The sequence below is a fragment of the Tyto alba genome, unplaced genomic scaffold (assembly GCF_018691265.1).
Source record: "Tyto alba isolate M040663 unplaced genomic scaffold, T.alba_DEE_v4.0 Super-Scaffold_17, whole genome shotgun sequence".
Lineage (NCBI taxonomy): Eukaryota > Metazoa > Chordata > Aves > Strigiformes > Tytonidae > Tyto > Tyto alba.
In genome coordinates, this window is record NW_024881279.1 from 19659217 (window position 1) to 19680542 (window position 21326).

General features: G+C 39.6%; 1 protein-coding gene across 4 annotated transcripts in view; it reads left to right on the forward strand.

The window, feature by feature from the left end:
* Nucleotides 1–5513: 5513 nt before the first annotated feature.
* Nucleotides 5514–21326, forward strand: part of RANBP17 (RAN binding protein 17) — a 162817-nt gene continuing 147004 nt past the window's right edge. The window contains exons 1-8 of one of the 4 annotated variants that reach the window (XM_042790060.1): nucleotides 5603–5628; nucleotides 7017–7078; nucleotides 9684–9830; nucleotides 10807–10897; nucleotides 12106–12272; nucleotides 15654–15719; nucleotides 16271–16375; nucleotides 19073–19238. In XM_042790060.1, the coding sequence (XP_042645994.1) occupies nucleotides 7064–7078; nucleotides 9684–9830; nucleotides 10807–10897; nucleotides 12106–12272; nucleotides 15654–15719; nucleotides 16271–16375; nucleotides 19073–19238 (757 nt within the window). In that variant the 5' untranslated portion in view covers nucleotides 5603–5628; nucleotides 7017–7063. Of the gene's footprint in view, nucleotides 5629–7016; nucleotides 7079–8246; nucleotides 8685–9683; nucleotides 9831–10806; nucleotides 10898–12105; nucleotides 12273–15653; nucleotides 15720–16270; nucleotides 16376–19072; nucleotides 19239–21326 lie in introns of those variants that run through there. The other 3 variants (XM_042790059.1, XM_032992712.2, XM_032992710.2) reach the window with 3 other exon arrangements.

A 21326-nucleotide genomic window follows, 5' to 3' on the forward strand; every position in this document is an offset into this window, starting at 1 on the left:
CTATACTACATCCAACTAAAGTGCATTCAGCATTGCCACACTTCTGGAAATGGCAGGCAGAAAAGCAGGCATCGTTTTCTTTCTGAAAACCACCAGAACACATGCACACTTTTGAAACTGTCTCAGCCACTTCTTGATCAGCATGAACCAGACAGCAAATAAAATGCAAGTCAAGAAAGCAAGACTTCAAAGTGTAAGGCGATCACCCTGAAAAATTTCTCCAATTGCTTTTGTTAACTAATTACATGAAGGCTGTCTCTGAATTAATGGGTGCTGGAAGATACTAAACTATGGAAACCACTTCTGGGAGGCAGTTACACCTTCTGGTTCCCACTGGCTGAAGGCAGAAGAATAGCAGTAAATTACTGAACCCCAGCCTCCAGCCTCTCTAGAAGGGTTCAAGGCCAGGTTGGACGGGGCTGGGAGCACCCTGGGCTGGGGGAAGGGGGCCCTGCCCGGGGCAGGGGGGTGGGACTGGGTGATCTTTAAGGTGCCTTCCAACCCAAACCAGTCCGTGATTCTGGATGACATTAATGATTAAGGAAGCAAAAGTTGGAGCATCTGCACGTAAAACCTCAGTATTTGCAGTGCATAAAGCCATGTAGTGATTGCTGCACACACTGATGCAACGCAAAGTTAAATTAATGGTGTTAAGGAAGCTTTAAGGGCAGTATTATTGTATGAATTCACATATTGTGTAGATTTTTAAATGCATATACAGTGCATCACAAATTCTTCCTTTATTGTGCTCTTTTGTGCTTTTTTTGCCATTAGGCAGATTTTTCCTTTCAATTTGAATTATGTTAAAGGATTGGCTATAGACTGTTTGCCCTGAGGCATTATTGATCTTTGTCCAGGTAGCAAACAAGCAAAGAATAATTTATTTTGTTTCAGACTTCCTGCAGTATTGTCAGCTTATGAGTAGAAAGCATGCTGCTGTGTCACTGAAAAGATTAATTAGGTTTAATTAGGAGTATGAAATGGTTTCATATTTAACTACTGATTTTGTTGTTATGGGCTCTTCCTGGTCTTCTTAGTGATACGTATAATAACTTTTTTTGCTTATCTACTATATATTAACTTAAACATAAAAGTGTCTGGCAGAAATCACTGATTTATTTTTTTTTAAGTGGGTATTTTTTATGGAACTATTTAATCTGCAGACACATATTCAAGATCAATTGTGATCTGTGTTGCAAATTAATTAGATTACTAAACCAATCACTAAATTGTGGCAATATATACCGGCATAGAGTAGTACGTGGCACAGAAAATAATCTTGCAATCATTAGTCATAGAAATAAATTAGAATTCTTCAGAGCCTTTTGCTGTTGTTAATGTAAAATGAAAAACAGAAAGAGAAGAATTTGAATGAGAAAATGTGCAGCAGAACCATACCAAATACCAGCCTGCGAGTGTTTGGCCTGATGGACTTTGTCTATTTAAAAAAAGCTAACCTTCCCAGAAAAAAGGGTTCTAAATTAAATACATTGCAGTTGTCTCGGTATGTATTTTTAAATATATTTTATTATTTGTTGTAAATTATCAGCCATTCCTTTCAGTAAAGAAAACTGCATTTTAGGAAAAATCCTGACGGGATGCAGAAAAAGAAGGAACACTGATACTCTGACTGTTTGCTAGTTCTTTTTTTGGAAGGACAGAGATGGTTCACTTTGTTTATATGCTTTAATCAAGTCACTTAAAATTAAATTAAAAAAGCATGGAGAAGATTCAGCCCTCTCTAAGCAGTGTGGCAAATGAATGGATCTAATTGTGAATGCATTGCCTGTAGCAACAGATCTATTCACATAATCCAAAGTAACAGCAAATTCAAGAAGTTGGTCTTATTCCACCTAGCAGAAAATGAGACAAACTTGAGCTGGAAAGTGTATATTAATACTGCAGGGAGGTCTCAGTACTGTATCTTGTGAGACAGATCTACAACCCTTCTTTAATTCAGCTTCCACTGAACACAGCAAGAATTTTTGTTGTTATCTTCCATAGAAGCAAGTCTGAATTTCTTGGCACAACTTGCTCCTGTTGATGCCTGTCACACAAGCATCTTCACTGTGTCATTTTCCCCTCCCGTGCAAATATAAAGGAATCGTATAAAGATTCCTAAATAAATTACACTCCTTAATAAAGCTTTGTACTTCGGGCTATGACTCTGACATAGTCTAGGGTAGTTTCACAATCTTCTAACATTCTTACTTGCTATGTTAAATCTCAGGAGCTTTGTCAGGTATTAGTCTAGGAATCTAGCTAGACCAATTTTTTTTCCCCCCTTAAAATAATCAGGCTACAGTTGACAGAAATCGGATACAGAAATGCAACTGCATGTGTCTCAGAGATTAAAATGATTCAACGGATGATTAAATAAGTTACAAATAGTCACATGGCTGCACTGTGCAGCTGAGCACACAGCTGAGCAAGTGCTCCCAGCCTACCTCGTGGTACAAGCTTTGTGCTCTCAAGTTCTGTCTGTACTCATCCATTGACACAGAAAGGAGACCCAGGCCAGAGAGGAATGGGTGTTTCTGGCTAGGAGGAGGCACACTCGCTCCAGACAAGCTGAAAACTGACTCACTGCTGCAGAAGCCACAACCTCTCGCTCACACTTAGCTACATATGCTGTCCATGGATTACGCTCAGCTCTTGAACTATTTAATTTATTAACCTCATTTCTGCATGTCTGCATAGCTTAGCAGCACAGCCTAGGCAATGGCCTGTCACCTGGAGCAGGATTCACAGTCATTGCTAGAGATGATGCTCAGCTCACAGGGTGAAGGTCACAGGATATGCAAGAGCTTGCCCTTACCTTTTCAACCCGTATTGGGAAACTGCTTCTGGCTTTTCAGACTGTTTGTAATTGTATTGCATCAGAAACTGTCCCAAATGTACCGCATTGTCATTTATGGCTGACTTCTCTCACGCCCAAGTCACCATTTCACTCCCTATTCCTCAATCCTGGGAATTCCTCTGATCTGTCCCTTTGCTCTTTTAAATCTTTTCTGTTCCCTTTCTTCTGTGTGTATCACTAGTCCTTTTATTCTGCTCCTTATAAATTTTGTGACTTTTCATTCCTTTTACACTATGGCTATAGATAAATGATTCTATTTCTTCACAGGGTAGAGGATGAAAAACTGGGTCAAGGCATATGCCAGATCTGAGGCAGTCGCTAGGGTACTAGGTAATCTGAGCCAGCTTTTCAAGAATGATCCATTTGACTTTTGGAAGGGCCAGCCACCAATCAGTGTGAGGGCAAGAGAACAAGAAACTCAATTTAAAACCATTTTCCATTTTTGATTTTGCTTCGTTTTCCAATAATTAATGAAGGTATTTTGTGCAAAAGCATATGGTTCAATGATGGTATCATCATTCAACTGTGATAGTTCATGTACAAAGAAATTACTCTTCCTGCCCCAATTAGGTTTTCACAACTGTTTCTTGACCCTGCTGCTAGGAGGTGAATCCAGCTAGGAATATACTCAATTAACTTCTTCATTCCAGATCTAAACCAGCTTTCATTTCAAGAGGAATTCTACCAGTTGGGGCCTCTTCTTTGGGGCTACCTGACTTCACATGAGAATTTTTGCAGTGTGGGCAATGGAGCATCAGGTAAAAATGTTTAATTTAATACAGACTGCTCAGGGCCTGTATCATCTGTTAACCAGAATAAAAACGACACAGACTTTTGATCACTGTGGTGTTCAGAGCAGGGGAGGTCAAGACAAAAATTCTTCCTACTGTATTGAAACATCAAACAGTGGTGTGCCCAACAGAAATTTCAAGCTTTTTGGGTGCAATATTCATAAATGCTGTCAGCTGGCTATAGCAGCAGTCCTCACTGCCCCCCCTCCATGACACTTTATAATTACTGTTACTTAAACCCCTTTCCTCCCCTGCCATTGACTCCAGAAGTGTCTTGTGAAGCCTAAACTAGTATATATTGCTGAGTTTTACCCTGGGCTCTGTTTGGCTCCATGCTGTATAGTACCACTACTCACCTTTAGCAGGACAAGGAGTAGAGATGCTTCTCTTCCTTTGGCCTTTCTCAGGTTTCCTCACTACTGACAAAAGCTTGCTGTTCTCTGATTGCATACAATGCAAAGTTAGATGTGCACGCAGTCTGTGACAGGCTCTGTAACCCATGCCATACAACCTCACCAATTTCTGCCCGTGACAGCAGCTCCCATACCCACAGCGTCACATTTTAGGAAAATGACCACTCTCCATCTGGTGACAGTGAATGCACCATCCTTTGGTGCAAGTTATTCCAGCAGACGACTGCCAGTATTGCTTACTTCTGTTCTGAATTTGTTCAGCTTCAGTGGTTAGAATCAATTATACGTTCTCCTCTGAAGTTAAGAAGCTGACTGCATTAAAACAAGTTTTCCCCATGCAGATACTTGTAAACACTGTTCAAGTCACTTTATGTCCTTAACTTGGATAATGTCCGTATTGACCTTCTTCTGTCTGATTTACATGGCTTGTTTTCCTTTAATCATTCCTTTAACTCTAGAAAGAGAATGCCTTGGATCAGACTGTCTTTGTAGTACTTGAATTTAGGAAGTAAAATACCTCTGTTAACAGTGTTTGCTGTCACAGACTCTGTTACCTGTACCAGTGGTTAGCAAAAATGGGATTCATCTCATCCAACTGGAAACTGAGACAACTCTATTCTCTAAATTCAATTTCTTCAATCCTTTATAGGCACCTGTAAATGGGGATTTCCCCCTTTTTGGCCTGAACAATCTGACCCTTCAGATGCAGCTGTAAACACCCGAGTACCATCTCTTCTGCCTTCTTCAGCATTCTTGGTTTTTTGCACTCTCAGCAACCTTGCAAAGTATGGAACTCCCAGCTGCTACCCTGGGCCGAAAACTGCCTCAGCACTGCAGGCTTTGGTTTGCATCTTTTAGGAAGCACGGATAGATCAGGATCGCGATGGCTTGGCCCACATTTATTGATTTATAAATGTAGGAAATTACCGCTACATTGAATTGCATCTACACAATTTGTGAATTGCTGGCTGTAAACAGGAATATTCTTAGCATCTCTCATGGACTGTGTGACCTGGAGTTCCCATGTCCACTGAGGAAAGCTCACAGGTTAAATTCGCTGTCACAATCCCAGAGTAAATTATTTGGAAACTGCATCTCAATCTGCATTGTGCAAAGCCGAATGTAGATTTACAGCAGCACTTAAACGCAGTAACTACTGAGCATCACGGCCTTCTCAGCCAGGGGCTGGGGGGAGGCGGGTCGCACGGACAAAATGGCGCCTCCTGCGCCAGGGCGGCGCTCGGCTCCGGCCCGCGCGAGCCTGCTGCCGCGCACGGCCCGCGCCACGCGGCCCCGCCCCCGCGCTCCGCCCCGCCCCTCCCGCGCGCCCCAACGGCCGCCCCCGCCGCGGCCCCGCCCCCCCCAACGGCCGCCCCCGCCGCGGCCCCGCCCCGCCCCAACGGCCGCCCCCCGGCGCCGTCCCGGTCCCGCCCCTCGTGCCCGCCCGGCCCCGGCCCCGGCCCCGGCCCCGCCGCGGCGCTGCCCCCGGTTCCCGGCCGGGCCCGCGGCCCCTCCCCGCGGCCCGCTCCCGGCGCCGCTCGGGAAGATGGCGCTGCGCGTCCAGGTCAGTGCGCCCGGCGCGGCATGGCCGGCGGAGCGGCGGGGGCCGCCGCCGGGACCTGGCCTGGCCGTTGGGGCGCGGCGAGCTTTGCGGGGGCCGGGGCCGCGGTGGGGCTGGCGGGGGGGGGGGGGCGGTGGCGGGCTGGGAGACGGCTGAGGTCCACGGGTGCGGGGGTGCCCTCGGGGGACGGGGCGGAACGGGGGTTCGCCGTGGCGGAGGGGCGAAAGGCGCCCGGGAGCTGCCCGGGGAGCTGCGGGCGGTGCTGAGGCGAGCGGGGGAGCCCGCGGGCTCCTTCGGGGTGCTGAACCCAGGTCGCGGTCTCGGGTGGGCTGTTGCCAGGCGGGCGCGTCCCCGGGGGAAGGTGGGCGGCCGGTGCCGGACTCCGGGGCGGATACACGGGTGTTGCTGGCCGCGCTGTGGAAGTTGGAGCGGCGACGTCGCGGTGTCCGTGGGCTGCGGTGCCGCTACCTGCCGGTCTGCGCGGCGGTGAGGGGCGGCTGGCCTGCCGTGGGTGAATTTTCATGCTTCCCCTCGCATTGGCGTGGGTTCGCGTGGGACCCTCTCTCGGTGGACGGCTACTCCACGCCCGTGTGAGCTAGCCGCACCTGCTCTCCTGTTGCCGCTTCTTCCTGGAGGCATTGGTGGGCTCCCTACTCCACTTCTTCCCTGAAAAGCAGAGACAGCCCCTCTCCAGGACTTGTCTGAGGTGAACATCAGCCACTGAAACTGCGTCTCAAGCAACGGAGGAAGAAAGGGGGGGGCGGGAAAAGGCCCTCAGAAGAAACTTGCTGGGGTGTTAAGCATTCATCCGGAATCCTTTGCGGTTTTACTGGCAGCAGACTTTGACAGTGTTAGAGGCCAATTTAGGCATTTCTTTAAATACTTGAGTATGAGGCATGCTACATAAAAGGACTGCTAAAATATCTTTTATTATCACTTCATACCCAAATGGATTTTTCTCTTTTTTTTTTTTTTTCCTTCCTTTTTTTTAAACTGTGGCATTTCAGCTGTTATGCCTGTCCTGTTGCTCTTGCATAGAACTGGTGGGACTTTCTTCACAGAATATTTTCAGTCAGAAAATGCTGATTAAAATCAGAGTGTCTGTGGGAATTTGTCAGTGTCAGCAAAACTTTAATCAGGAACCTACCTGGTTTCCTGCCAGTTTGCTTGGCTCCTTGGCTGCCTGCCTGGTGGGTTGCTGCGGAGCCAGGCCCCCAGCATTTCTGGCCCATGGTTATTTCACAGGCTAGTAGGAGAGCTGCCAGGGATTCTCAGAGCTGGAGAGGGGACCAGAAGTATCTGGAGAACTGTGTTTAGCTTGTTCTTGGATATAATATTTGTGACAGGCATTAAAAAAAAAAATAATCTCAGTATCTAACCTTTTTCATTAGGATGTGAATCTGTTGGAAAAAGTTACACTTCTTTGTGATCGAAAATTATGCGTCTTACACAGGTCTGTTTCTACTTCTGACTCACTTAAAGCAGCCAGCATCTAACTGCTAGATCCCTTTCATTGACACTATTGTTGTTTGCTTAGGAGTCGCCTTTCAGCTATTGATGAGCGTTTGAATAAAGGAGGTATCTGAAGGCATCAGTTTCACATGTTTTGTCTCACGATAAAAAAGGGACTGTGACAGTCTTCTGCTTTCTTGAAGAAATTAGAGATCTAATATAGAGAGCTAATTTTTGACTTCTCATCAGTTTCCTCAAGTATTTTTTTTTCTTAATAAAGTAGATTTCTGATATAGAAAGCTAATTTTTGACTTTTCATTGGTTTCTTGGAGTATTTTCTTCTTAATGATATCTGTTGTTCAGCTGAGTTGCCATCGTACACAAGGTGGTTGTATTTGCTGATTTGAAGTTGTATTTTTTGGTTTCACTATTTGAATCAAGGAAAATCAATGTGTTTCCTTGGTACTACGCATAAAATGTAACCCAGAGAACATCTAACAAGTTCCTTGGCAGTCTGACAATTCTGAGTGATTTCTGGCCATGCTTCCAGCCTACCAGTGAGAAACTATGTCATAAAAGATTTGGGACCAAACATGTCCAGATAAAGCATTTCAAAGTGCTGCAGGTCATCAGTCTCAATATCCGATAAACCAGCTTTTCTTTGAAGATTGTTACCTAGGCTTTGTTCAGGCTTGCTTTAGAAATTCCCTCATTATCCTTCAGATAAAATGTTCCACAGTTTTAACTTGTAAGCAAGAAGTTAATTCTGATCCATAGCCTAAGTTTCTAAATTTTGGTGTGAACTTAACATATTAATACATCACATTAAGGTGCATATGTTCTTGAAATCCGCTATCAATTCTTTGTGTATAAATTACTGCTTAGCCAGGTTATAAATGGTTTGCTATTTTAATGCCAGTTAGTGTACAGATGATTTAGGCCTTGGTGATTGAGCTAATATCCCAGGTTTATTCTGGACTTTCTTAAACTTGTTGCCAAGTTTGTCCAGACTTGAAAGTCAAATTTCAGATAAATACAAAAAGGTCTTTAGATTTTGCTGTTTATGACATAATAAGTTGGTTCATGCTTCTCAGGTTGTATTGGAATTTTGTTCCATTATGGAAGGATGCATTGTAATTTATGCCTGAAGACTATCTTTGCTAGATGTCCTTATTCCCATGTTTTACCCCACTTACGTGGTATTCCTGTTGTATTATATTTTCCCTAACGTGTATACTTGTATTTTATGAGTCTTAATTTTCACTTTAATTGGCATGGATCTTGCTTCATTTAAAATTGCGTTACTGGGATTGCTACCTGTTCCTTATTTTTCTTCCACTCGTTTTGAACATGGGACTGGGGAGACAAAACAAAGGATGTCTCTGTTGAGCTCAGCCTTTGAGGTATTGGATCTGTTCATTACAGAAGCAAATGTGCTATTTCTTAAAATTTCTCCAGAGGAAAAACTACATGACTACTTTTTGACTGAAAGTTAGGGACTTTTAAAATGTCATTACTAGTGAAACTCAGAAGAAGCTGATCAAAGCCTGGGACTCCACATGCACACCACCACCACTGGGGAAAAGACCATGATTACTTTTTTTATGGTAAGAAGCATGTCTCTAGGAAATGACGTGCTTTGACAAAACCAAATGTACTTTGGTTGCCAAAGACACTGTTACTGTCTTGGATTTTTAAAAGGCGTTTGAGCTACAGTATAAGTGATGGTAGATTGTGCTGAACCAAATCTTTTATTTCAAGTACAAACCATCTTTTTGGAAGGGCTTGTGAGCAGGATTTTGACTCAGATTTTTAAGTGAAATTGGTGAGATACTGCTTGTTCCCTTCTTTCTAGGCTACTCTCAAGTCATGAAATATTTACCAGGTACCTTGTAATGTCATGGCTGGTTCTTGATGAGAGTTATATAGGCTTTGGGAACCTGATGGATGCTAAAACTTATGTTTGTGTAATGATTCCAAACCATGCTCAAAGGGTTCATAGCTCCTGTGAGATGGTGACTAGTAGATATAAATCATATCCTTCACATCGGAGAGAGATATTCCACACACACGCTTTCTTTACCAAAGAGAACTTTTTTCAGCTTCTAAGTGGAGAGGACTTTTAGCTCTTCTGTTGCTACTATAGCTTCTGAATTGTCCCGTCTTGCACTGATATTTACATCAATAGATACAGACAATGCTAACTTTTTCCGAGGGTAGTCATTTGATGAGTAATTACAGCTTTTAAAATTAAATTCAGCAGAAGTTTTCCAAGTAGCATAGCTCACACTGTTCACTGTTCTCTATCTTTTCATGTCTCTGGAAAAGCTATGGACTTTCCATCTGAAGGCTCAAAAAAAGAGATAGATTGAACCATATCAAAAAATAATTTGGTAGCTGAGAGAATAAGAAATGACAGCTTAATTTTCAGAATTATTTCTGGCTTTGTGTCACAAAAAACCTATTTTTTGGTAATTTTAAATGTGAATCAACTTAGCATAGGTAACAGCACATGTTACTGATATAATATCAAGGTTTATAAACACTTAAATCTCATGTGGTTGAAAAGTCTTTATGGAAGTTTCAGTTGTGTTCTTTCATAACAGAGTCTGGCAGAACTAGAAGTACTGTGTAACCACCTATATGAAGGAACTGATGTAGCACAGCGAATGCAAGCTGAGAAGGTGCTCTTGGAGCTTATTGATAGCCCAGAATGTCTTAGCCAATGCCAACTTCTACTAGAACAAGGAACGGTAGGTATCTGAAAGATATTACCCATAAATGTGATCATGCTCGTGGAAGCTCATAGAGGTTTCACAGTCATGGGCCATTGCTGTGTCAGTACAATGAAGGCAAAATGCTTTTGTCTTTCTGGTACATACTCTGTTTCATAAGAGATTCTAGGAATTTTTTCATTTGGAGGTGGTCTCTGTAGAAGTGACAATAACTTGCAATAGAGATGTCAGGGACAGAGAGGGAAAGCATCTTAGCTGTCAGTACTTTCAGAAGGGTTGTAATCGGGGGTTGTGTCAACTGTAGAGCAGTGTCGGGGCACAGTGTGGTATAACCTGGTGTTTGAATATCACCTTGGTCTTGTTTCTAGCTATGAGATATAATGAAAAAAAAAGTATTAAAAAAAAAATAAATCCCTAAACTGCTTATCTGTTGTCTGTTAGTTTAAAGCATTCTCTTATCATTACTCAGTTTCATTTTTGGTGTTTAATTTCATGGTTAATGCTAGATAAAGTGATAGCAGAGTTGATTCTCACTTGATAGTCCAGGCTGAGTCTAGTGTAATTCTTGCTGTGTTTTTCAGGTAATTCAAAAAGAGAAAGAAAGAAAAAGAGGGAACACATTTAAAAATATCCTTAAGACAGGGCTGGACCCATGGTAATCATTTCATGGTTCTAAATTATTAAGTGATCTAAAAACAAGTTTCAAAACTAAAGAACTTCACTGAACAGTGAAATTACTTTTCGATGAGTTGTTTCCATCAAAATGGATGATAGTTTTAGGTCTCTACTTTTTTTATTAGTGTTTTGTAATTTATGTTTATAACAAAAGAGAGAGATTACTAAAATATGTCTTTTATAAATTTTTAGGTACACTTAACAAACAACCGAAATGTGATAACCAGTCTGGCTTATTGATTATTTATCAGGTTTTGACAAATGTCCCTGCCTTTAATTAGCCTATTTTTGAATAGTATCTTTTGATGTGTTTTTGTAGATGTCCTATGCTCAGCTTCTAGCAGCAACGTGCCTGTCTAAGCTTGTATGCAGGGCATCCCCATTACCTGTCGAACAAAGGATTGACATTCGTAAGTAACATTTGTGATTAAAATTTCATTATATTAGTTGGATCTAAAACTAAATGTTAGCACAGTAACCATTCAGTGGATAGTCTGTTTTTTTCTCTAGTTCTCTTCATCTGCCAATCCTGTTATTCATAAAGTAGTTACTGTGAGAGAGTGAACATAGAGGTGATTGTGAGATCTTTCATCATTTCTCTGCAATTAGCTCACAAATAACATTTCTTATTTTCACAGGTAAAATAAATAAATGTTAGCTCAGATTACTTCATTTAAAAAAAAAAAAATTCATTTTTTCAATGGAGACTTTGTATTTGTCCCACAAGATGCTAAAGAGATTTAGTTCCACATTTGTAAAGGATGAAAGTTGCGAATATTGCTAGTACACCTGCCAGTCACTTAGATGTAACATTGCTCATGATCAGCTCTTAACATTTGTGAAGTTCATGCCAGGGCAGGTTCTTACTTACAGTATTAAGATCCTACCAAATTTTCCTTACTTTTTAGGGTAATCTGCTGCATCCTAAAAAAGGAAGCAAGTATGTGTTAGGTCTTTAATAGTGAAAGGCTTTGCACGAGAAGCGTATGATTCAACTTGTTTTTTTAGAAAATCTCCACTGTTCTAGCAGTTCTGTGGATAGTAGTACTCTGAAGTGCATGGCTGAGAATCTGATGCTTCTGATAAAACATTTTGGTGTTCTTTTAGGTAAATATTAACTTTAATCAACTTTAATATTATAAATTTCAACAGCTTTTGAAACAAATTAACTTCCCTCTAGAGAGGAATTTCTGCACCTGAAACATGCAATACACAAAGGGTTTCTATATTGAATTGGGAACGTTCAGTGGGACCTCTTGTCTGAAGAAACTTTTGTGCATCTTGAGTTGGCTGTGAGAGCTGCTGTTACACAGTGAAATAAATGCCTAATATATGGGTCTGTAATGAAAAATTACTCTGTTTTACCTACCAGTGTTCTCTGAATTCACAAACTGCTGTCACATGCATCTTAGAATAATGATCATGTTTGTAATGCGCTTTGTATTATTAAATGCTTAGCTGCATTTAATGATTTAACGTAACTGACAGTTATTGTACTAACTATAAGCATATAGTTTGTTTTTTTTAAAAAAACAGGACTTAAGTTTCTATTAGAACCATTTAATAAATTTTCTTTACAGAAGACTTGTGTTGCTGATTTTAAAATGCTTCTTTACAGGAAATTACATTCTGAACTATGTAGCATCTCAACCTAAACTGGCTCCTTTTGTCATCCAAGCTCTTGTTCAAGTCATTGCTAAAATTACAAAATTGGGATGGTTTGACGTCCTAAAAGATCAGCTCATCTTCAGAGACATTATTGCTGATGTAAAAAAATTTTTGCAGGTAGGAAACAATCGTTTACTTCTGCCTTTTTTTTCCTGTTTCGACCTATTTGTTTTTAGTGATTAGCATGTTATGTGACTTAATTGTTGTACACTTGGGTGGAAAAAGTGTGAAGAGCATTGCTTAAAACAGAACATTGCCCTACAATGAAGAACGAGACCAGGTTTGATAGATGTGCAAGGTTGTGGGTTTTGATGCCTCACAGTATTCATAGTGCTGTCATCTTTTTTGTTGGCTTTTTTTCAAAACACTTTGTCATAGTATGGTTGTAAAACGTCAGCCCCTGTTGTCAAGTCATTCTATTTAATGCCTTAACTTTTTTCAACTGATGCGGAGACTTTTTTTGATAGTGTTAGGTCCAGTTACCTGTTTAGAAACACTGGTACTGCACCATCTGAAGAGTAAGACTGTCCAGTGTTTTAAAGTGTGAGTCTTACTGTGATTCTTGTAATAATGACAGCTAAAATTGTGCTGAACTGTTGAGTTCTAGAACTAGTTCAAATGTGTTTTTTCAAGTGCCTGTCATGGAGGGTTGATCAAAAAGATGCCTTTAGAAACTATTTGTTGGAGTGTTCACTGTTAAAGTCTTACATTGTTGCTTTTCTGTATAAGCAGTGGGTCTTTACCAGCACTTCATTTTTTAGCAGAAATCACTAGATTGTGTAAAGACAGAACTGTGGTACTCAAAATTGCAAGACACTATATATATTTGGTATGTGGTTGTTGTCCTTGTTTACCTTGTTCCTTTTTTGCTTTATGAGAAATTGATGATTCATATTTGTGTGCATGGGTACTTGGATACCTGCATGTATGTATATTTTCTCTCCATAAGTACGAAGAGGAATTAAAGAAAAATAAAAAACAAGCCAAAACACCTACATCCTGTCTCTATTATGATTATGGTGTACAATATAGGGAGATAGGTAAAGTTATAAAAACACTCTATTATCTGTTTTAGCATATGTATTTAAATCTAACATATTACAGAAATGATGCATTTTAGATAGGGATATGGGGAAGTCTGGGAGGAAAGATCACTCATCATCCCTCTGCAGTAATTGGATGAGGCAGGACTGTTCTTGATTTACATTTCCTTCCACATTACTTCCCATTCCCTCACTTCATTGGTCACTGTTACAAAGAGATGCATTATGGGATAGAGAAGGGATCTTGCTGCGTAATATTTGAAAACTGAAAGAAATTTCTTCTACTGTCAGAGTGCAGTCATCCATTATGGGCTGTTCACTCTGCAAATTTACATGTCAAATCTAGAGTAAGTACTGTTGGACACAGTGGCTAAAGAGGTAAGATACACAGCATCTTCTGTGAAGTAAGTTTGGAGAAAGCAACTGTATGTCATGATTTATTAGCCAGACTTTGTTATTTCAAACTTTTAACATGTATAAAAAGGTCCTTAAAACATTTTCTGGGAAATGGCTCCTCTGCTTTAAAAGTTAATACAGATTAGTCTTTCTGAGTGTCTGTGTGAACGTAAAGCCTAGTACTTGTTTTGAGGAAAAATAATGAGAACATTTGGAGATTTACTTCCAAAATGATCTATAATATGTGTATGTGACCTGTCAACTCAGCAAGACAATATGAAGTCAACAGTTTGTTTCTTGCCAATGAGTTTCTCATTTGTTTTTCAGTCTTACTTTGCTTATAATACTGTTCAAGTTAATGTACTTTTTGAGTTACATTGGGAATGTCTAATAAAAGATAAGTTGCAATATTCTCTTTATTAAAAACACTCAAGTATACTTCTCCACCATTTTGCAGTTATTTTTATGAATGTACTGTAATTGGATTTTGCATTTATTATTAAAATGATTACAGTGTGACTCTTTAGTGTGTAGCTCATTAAAAATAGAGATTTAAATATAAAATTTAGCTTCTTGAGATTTCTTTAGTTAAATTAAGAATTCCTGTAGAAAAGAAAATTAAGCCATAGATCTACTAGTGAACTAGTGAATTAAATTTTAGATAAAAATTGAAAAAATAATCCCTAAACAGTAGAAATACATGTTAATAATTAGCATATGGTAGTTTCAAATACATAAGCATTAGCATTCCAGATTGATGTTCATCCAGTGTGAATTTGAGCGTGATTTAATGTAGAAAGAGGGATTGGCATCTAGGTCTGCAGTTCTGTTCCCAATTCCTTCATAATTCACCAGAGAGCTTTTTACACCTGTGAAAAAGAGGAGGTTGCATTTTCCATTTTTACAGGTTTGTGTGATCTCAGGAACACTCATATACACTATTTCAAGAATTTGAAATGTGAAAAAAAGTTGTGTTCAAGTTATAGTATGGAATGTTTAGAATTCAGATAAGGCAGCAATATAAACTTTGCCAGAGAGTTCTCTGAAATTTTCCTTTCTGATTTGCTTTGGTGCAAGTAATAATACAAAATAGATAACACTGGAAATTTACACCCCTTGGTAAGTAGCCAGGTTCTTCATCAGTTTAACTTCAGGTGATCTTCAGAGTTGCAAAAATGAGTGTGGTTGTGGCAAATATCAAGAAAATTTTGACAAGGATGAAATTGCTTTTTGAACAGCAGGGGAGCTGAGGCTGCAAAGCAGCCATGAAAGGAGACAGAGATCTCCCCCCAACTCCATGGCAAGGCCTAATTGCAGTTGATCTTAATTATTTTTAACAAAGCAAATTTAATTTTGCTGTAAATGCTTTTTAGTAGAACAGTGAAGACAGCTAAATTTTATCAATTAAATGCAAAATTCTGCATTGTTTCTGAATTTAGAAACATTCCTAGGAACTCAAATACCGATGATCAGATTGCACCCTTAGATACAAATATTTGACACCTACTACCTCACTTTTTAGACACAGGTTCTCAGAGATGGAATATATAATTCAGTTCAAAACAATGCATTGTATACTACTGTGGAGGGAAGAGAACTATGTTTTTTCATAGGTAGCATTTGAAAACATTTTTTTTTTTGAGACAGATCTTTTTCATCCACGCATGGCTTAATTTTTTTTAATGGTTTGAATTTCATGCAGCTTGCCTTACCAGTTCTAGAACAGTGAACAGACCTTTGAGAAATGTGTAATAGTGAATTTCTAGGTTGTAATTACTTAGACTCTATTTTCAGATGAGTTTTTGTTAACACACAATTCTGAAAATTTATGATGAGTGTTTTTTTCAGAGCTAATTAGGCAGTTTGAGGTCTGGTTCTATTAATGTTGATAGAATTTGGCATGAAAGCCTTCTAAACAGCTTAGGATATCTCAGCCTAAAAATTCCTATTGATTCTAGAAATATTGGATAATATTAAATACAATCTGATTCTAGAAATGTTGGAAAATACTAACTACGAGCTGTGATGTTTGAGCAATCCTATCTGTTTTTTTCTGTAGGGCACTGTGGACCATTGTATAATAGGAGTAATGATTCTCTCAGAACTGACTCAGGAAATGAATATAGTAAGCATGTTCATTTTGGTTTTTTTTTTTTTTTTTTCCTTCTGCAAGGGATGTATGTATTGCTGATAAAGCAGTGCATTGAATGTTTCTGCCCTTCAGAAAAATGGTTGGAGAAACATTTCTTAGACATGAAGGGATTAACACATCTTCCTCCCCCCATGAAAATACATAAGAGACAAGAAATTCTCAGTGCAGGGACTCTACCTGTACCAGATACATACTATATCTGATACGGGGTAAAGTTTCTCTCCTCATCACAGTCATTAGAACTAGTAAAGCAAAGCAAATGATCAACTTTTTCAATTGTATTTTTGCTAGTGATTTCCTTTTGCCTGCATCTTAACCTGAGGAAGTGCCTCAGACCTTTCCATCCAGAAAGAGGCAACCTTGAAGAGAAAAAAAGAGGCACTTCAGGAGGCTGTCAAGATCTATATTTAATGCTGGACCATAATTTTCATTTTTAGTGTCAAATATTTAATCTGCTAGATATAGCTATCATCTGGTTTTAGCAAAGAACGAAGCATTGTTTATTCTGTCCTAACTTTTCTTAGGTTGATTATTCAAGACCTTCAGCAAAACATCGTAAAATAGCTACCTCATTCCGTGACACCTCTCTAAAGGACATCCTGATGCTTGCGTGTTCTCTTTTGAAGGAGGTGAGGCTCTTTATAGTTGAACCTAAATCGTTAACATAATTGTTCCAATTTGAGTCCTTAATATTTTCTGAGTTGATAAATTCTGTACTTAAATGGATTACATGACACCCAGTTAAGCTGAAGTGGCCAAAAAATGTTCAAAGACAAAAATTCCAATTCTTCTCCCTTCATGTCTCCATTGCTGTCTCTCAATCTTTCTCTCTGTGCTATCTCTCTTTATATTTTGCCATAAACAATGAACTATGTAAATTCTGAACTTGTCTTCTTTTTTGATGTTTTTTCTTAATTTAATTGTGTCTCAGTTTTACAGGGCCTAACATCTCAGTATTTAAGAAAATTAGTTATTAAACTAGGAGCAACCAAGAAGAAAGACAAATTCTCTGTTTTGCGGTATGGCAGTGCAGTCAAATCTAGCCAAGGTGTTTTTCTCCTTCGCTAGTTCCCTTATCCTCTGACATTTGGGGGTAAATCAAGCTGCAGCCTCTCAACAGCCTAGACAATAGGTGGTGAAGAATGTCATGCTGTAAGCTAGCTCTCTCAGGACCAGGTAGATTGAACTGTGATCAAAGCTCGAATTTGCTCTTTCCATTCTGTGCTGATCAAGGCCTTCCATAGCAGTGGAGGTGGCGCCATGAAGTACCATTCTGCTTCTCTTAAGCTTAAGCAACTTTCTGCTTTTGAGGGCAGCTTGTTTTTCAAATGCTGCCTGATTTCCATTCTTTGACTTATTTGGGGGTACTGGTTTATTCAGTTTTTCTGAAAACCAAATGAAACAGTTGTTGAAATTTGGACACAGGTGTTTGAACTAAGAATTTAAACACAGATGCCATCACAGTGGGTTGGTAGATAATGGTAGCAATTCCTTTTTGGCTAAAGGCATAATTCTCAAGGTTGAGATACGTGATTGAGGTGCTGCTGTAAAAAACGAGATAACCTGTGTTAGCTTAAATTTCTTTCACAGTATGTTTTTAGCCTATCGTGTTTTACCTCACATTTGCAATGAGTTGAAAGGACACGTGATCAGCTACCAATGCTCACGTGACAGGCAGTATATTCTTTTAATGTATAAAGCAATTAAATGTGTAAGCCCTTACCTCTGAAGAAGGAATGCTCTGCTAATGTACACAGGATGATGTTTTAAATCAGTGTTGGAATTGCATATTAATGGTGAAATCATATATAATTTAAAGAAGAACTTGATATCTTTGGAAGAATCTTCTTAGATGTAGTAAACCCCATTGCACATCAAAACAATTAATGTATGTGTGGGAACCTGTATCCTGAGACAGACACTTCCTAGCTTTCTTCAAGCTGGTCTACAGGTACTTTTTCAGTCTCATATGTTCAAAGGTTTGTCTGAATAATATCACACAGATTTCCTGATAGAAATATAAGAAAATTATAGTTAGTATCTTTATAATACCAACTTCAGTATAGGAAGCTGGTTTTAGATATATTTCAGTGTCTATAATACAATGAAAAATACATTCAACTAACATGTGGAATCACTAAAACAATTCCAAGAGTTTAAAAGTTAGAGAGAGGATTGATGGCAAAACAGGTTATGTTCATACAAGACATACAGAAATTTGATGTTGATTTCAAAGCTGAATTAATAATTCAGTGTCAATTCTAATGTGGTACAAGAGTTATTATCACGTTAATGAAGCATGTAATGATGGCCAGTTGATTTTAATTCCTATGACCTGAATTTTAAAACTTTTTGTTGATAAACTTGAGACACGTCACTTTGAATCTAAATAAGGAGCGGATGAACTAGGTAAAGTTGTCGTGTTTGCATTTATTTTATCATTTTCTAGACAAAATTATGTCAGTTTTCTTCTTTATGTTCGTGAACTGCATCAGTGACTAATGAATTTGAGTTTTGTTTTCAGTGGCTTTTATATTGTGTGTATAATCTTGAGGTAATAATTTCAAGATAAAATGTTATTTAAATTATTATAATTACAGAAGATGAGCGATAAAAAGGTGTTCTTACAGTATGTTGAGTATAGACTTCTAAAGCCCAACAGCTTGTTTTGCTTCTGATGTACCTTTTTCATTCTGACACTTACAGGGGTTATAAAGCAATAGAGACACAGACAGGTGTTGTAAATAGCTACATTCAGATTACAGACTGTTCATTTCATTGTTTTTTAATGCCAGGTTTTTCTAGACTTAACCAAAGGAACAGTCTTTGAGTATATATACTGTGAAACTCGTACTGTTTAGCAGCCTGGGCATCAGGCTGAAAACCAGTCAATTGTTAAGATATTTTTTACCCATATGGTGTATATGACATATACTCCACGCTGGTCTGGAGTAACAGAAAGAGAAAAACATTACAGTTTAATTTTTGCAGTGAACGTTGGCGCTGTTTTAACAAACGGTATCAGTGACATGCTGAATTTTACCTGTAAGTATTGCAAAAGGATTATTTCAGCAGGCTTTAAAAAATTATTTATAAGTCTGGGAGCTTTAGCTTGGCACGGAAGATGTCTCTGAGGTGGTAATAATGATTTTCCCCTGATCTTTAAGGAAAGATTATACCTTTTATTGTAGAAGGATTTATTTTTCTCTTAGTATATGTTGTTATGCCCTGAACTTTGGAGTTTTATATTCAAACACTTTCCTTTTCAGAATTGTTTATAAAGATGTTCTCTGCAGGTGACCTAACAAGATTTCTTTTCTCCTTAGCTTTTGGCAAAACCTTTATCCCTTCAGGACCAACGACAACAAAGTCTAGCAATGCAACTTTTGAAGCTTGTACTAAACTGTCTTAATTTTGATTTCATTGGAAATTCAGCTGATGAATCTGCAGATGATCTATGCACTGTACAGATTCCAACAAACTGGAGAACAAGTAAGAAAGGATCAAAACTGTTAGATGTCTGAAGTATATGCCCAGTGGATTGTGTAACTTTTGTCACAATATTTGCAAATGTAAAATACTTTTTAATGTGGGGTAGTTTTTTGCTGGTGAGTTATTGGTAAACATCTGCTATTTATCTCACACTTTTCCTCTTGTTAATTTTAGAGACAGAAATAATAAATGTAGTCTGTAACAGATATTTACAGTAAATCAAATTATTTTAATTAGGCTCTGAATACTGTATTCATTTCTGGCACATGAACACCTTGAAGAGGTACAGCATTTGTAGCATGTCTGTTTTCTCTTTTCTTCTTCCTGATGAGAGAACTGTGTGACATTTTTGTGTGTGTGTGCTTGTTTGCTCTAGTATGTGAGTTTGTTAATCAAGACAGCAGAAGGATTGCCTCTTGGTTCTTAGACTCTAGAGCTTTGACTTTCTGGGCTTATAAAGTGCAGATGGTGTTCTAGTATAAGTATGTCTGTGGTGGGTTGACCCTGGCTGGGTTCCAGGTCCCACCAAAGCTGCTCTATCACTCCCCTCCTCAGCTGGACAGGAGAAAGAAAAGATAATGAAAGGCTCGTGGGTTGGGATAAGGACAGGGAGATCACTCAGCAATTACCATCACGGGCAAAACAGACTCAACTCAGAAAAATTAGTTTATTACCAGCCAAAATCAGAGTAGAGTTATGAGGGCTAAAACCAAATCTTAAAGCACCTTCCCCCCATCCCTCCCTTCTTTCTGTGTTCAACTCCACTCTTGATTTTCTCTACCTCCCCTGCTACCAGGGGGATGGGGAATGAGGGTTGTGGTCAGTTCATCCTCCATTGTCTCTGCTGCTCTTTCCTCCTCAGGGGAAGGTCTCCTCACACTCTTCCCCTGCTCCAGCGTGGGGTCCCCCACGGGCTGCAGGTGGGGATCTGCTCCACCACGAACCCCCACGGGCTGCAGGGCACAGCCTGCCTCACCATCGCCTTCACCACGGGCTGCAGGGGAATCTGCTCCTCCCCTCCTTCACTGACCTTGGTTCTATCACAGTTGTTTCTCTCACATATTCTCACTCTTCTCTCCAGCTAAAGTAGTGCAGTTTTCTCTTTTCCCCCCATCTTAAACACGTTATCACAGAGGCGCTGTCGCTGATGGCCTTGGCCAGCGGTGGGTTTGTCTTGGAGCCGGCTGGCGTTGGCTCTGTCGGACATGGGGGAAGCTTCTAGCAGCTTCCCACAGAAGCCACCCCTGCAGCCCCCCTGCTACCAAAACCTGGCCTCACAAACCCAATACAGTGTCCAAGCTAGATTTAATGAAATTACCTTGGGTAATGGATGCAGTTTAGCAGCATGGAGCTCCTTGTAGGCTAATTTATCCTGCTCCTGGGCAAAATAAATAAGTCTGATGCATCTAGCTACAGCAGCTACATCGTTTCCCATACCTGAGATTAGAGGTTTAAATCTGACTTGCCTGTATAGCACAACAGTCTGTAGTGTTTGATATTCCCCCTTATTTCAATTACACTATTCTTCACCAGTTTCTATGCATAACTCCATTCCTTCTCCTTTAATGTACAGATGGTTGTCTAGTCACAGTATGTGGGACGAAGAGCAATAATATATGACAAGCAGGGCAATACTGACAAAAGGCTGAATTTGAGCAAGTGATAGTAATTTCCCACGACCCCCTAGGAAGGGGATAGGTTTTCCAAAGATTTTAGTTTAGATACTTTAAATTGCCCATGGAAGGATCTCCCTTGAGCCATTAAACGTAGAGTGCCTAAGGAAATTAACCTTTGCAGTGTGATGCTTTATGTTGCACAAGTCTTCATACAAAATAATGCTCATAAATGGGACAACTTCAAAATGTTATATAATTTATGGTATTACTTAATCACGAATTATTGGCGAACTTTTTCTACTTTATTGTTACCCCTTCATAAAACAGGGTAGTGTTATTGTTCACTTGATGTGATTCTACAGTGTATTGGTAACTCAGTGTTTAAGGAATTTTTTTCTGTTTATCAGTCTGTACTTCAGGATAGTCTGGGGGACTTTTGTTAAAAGCTTGCAGACTGAAATAATCCTTAGTA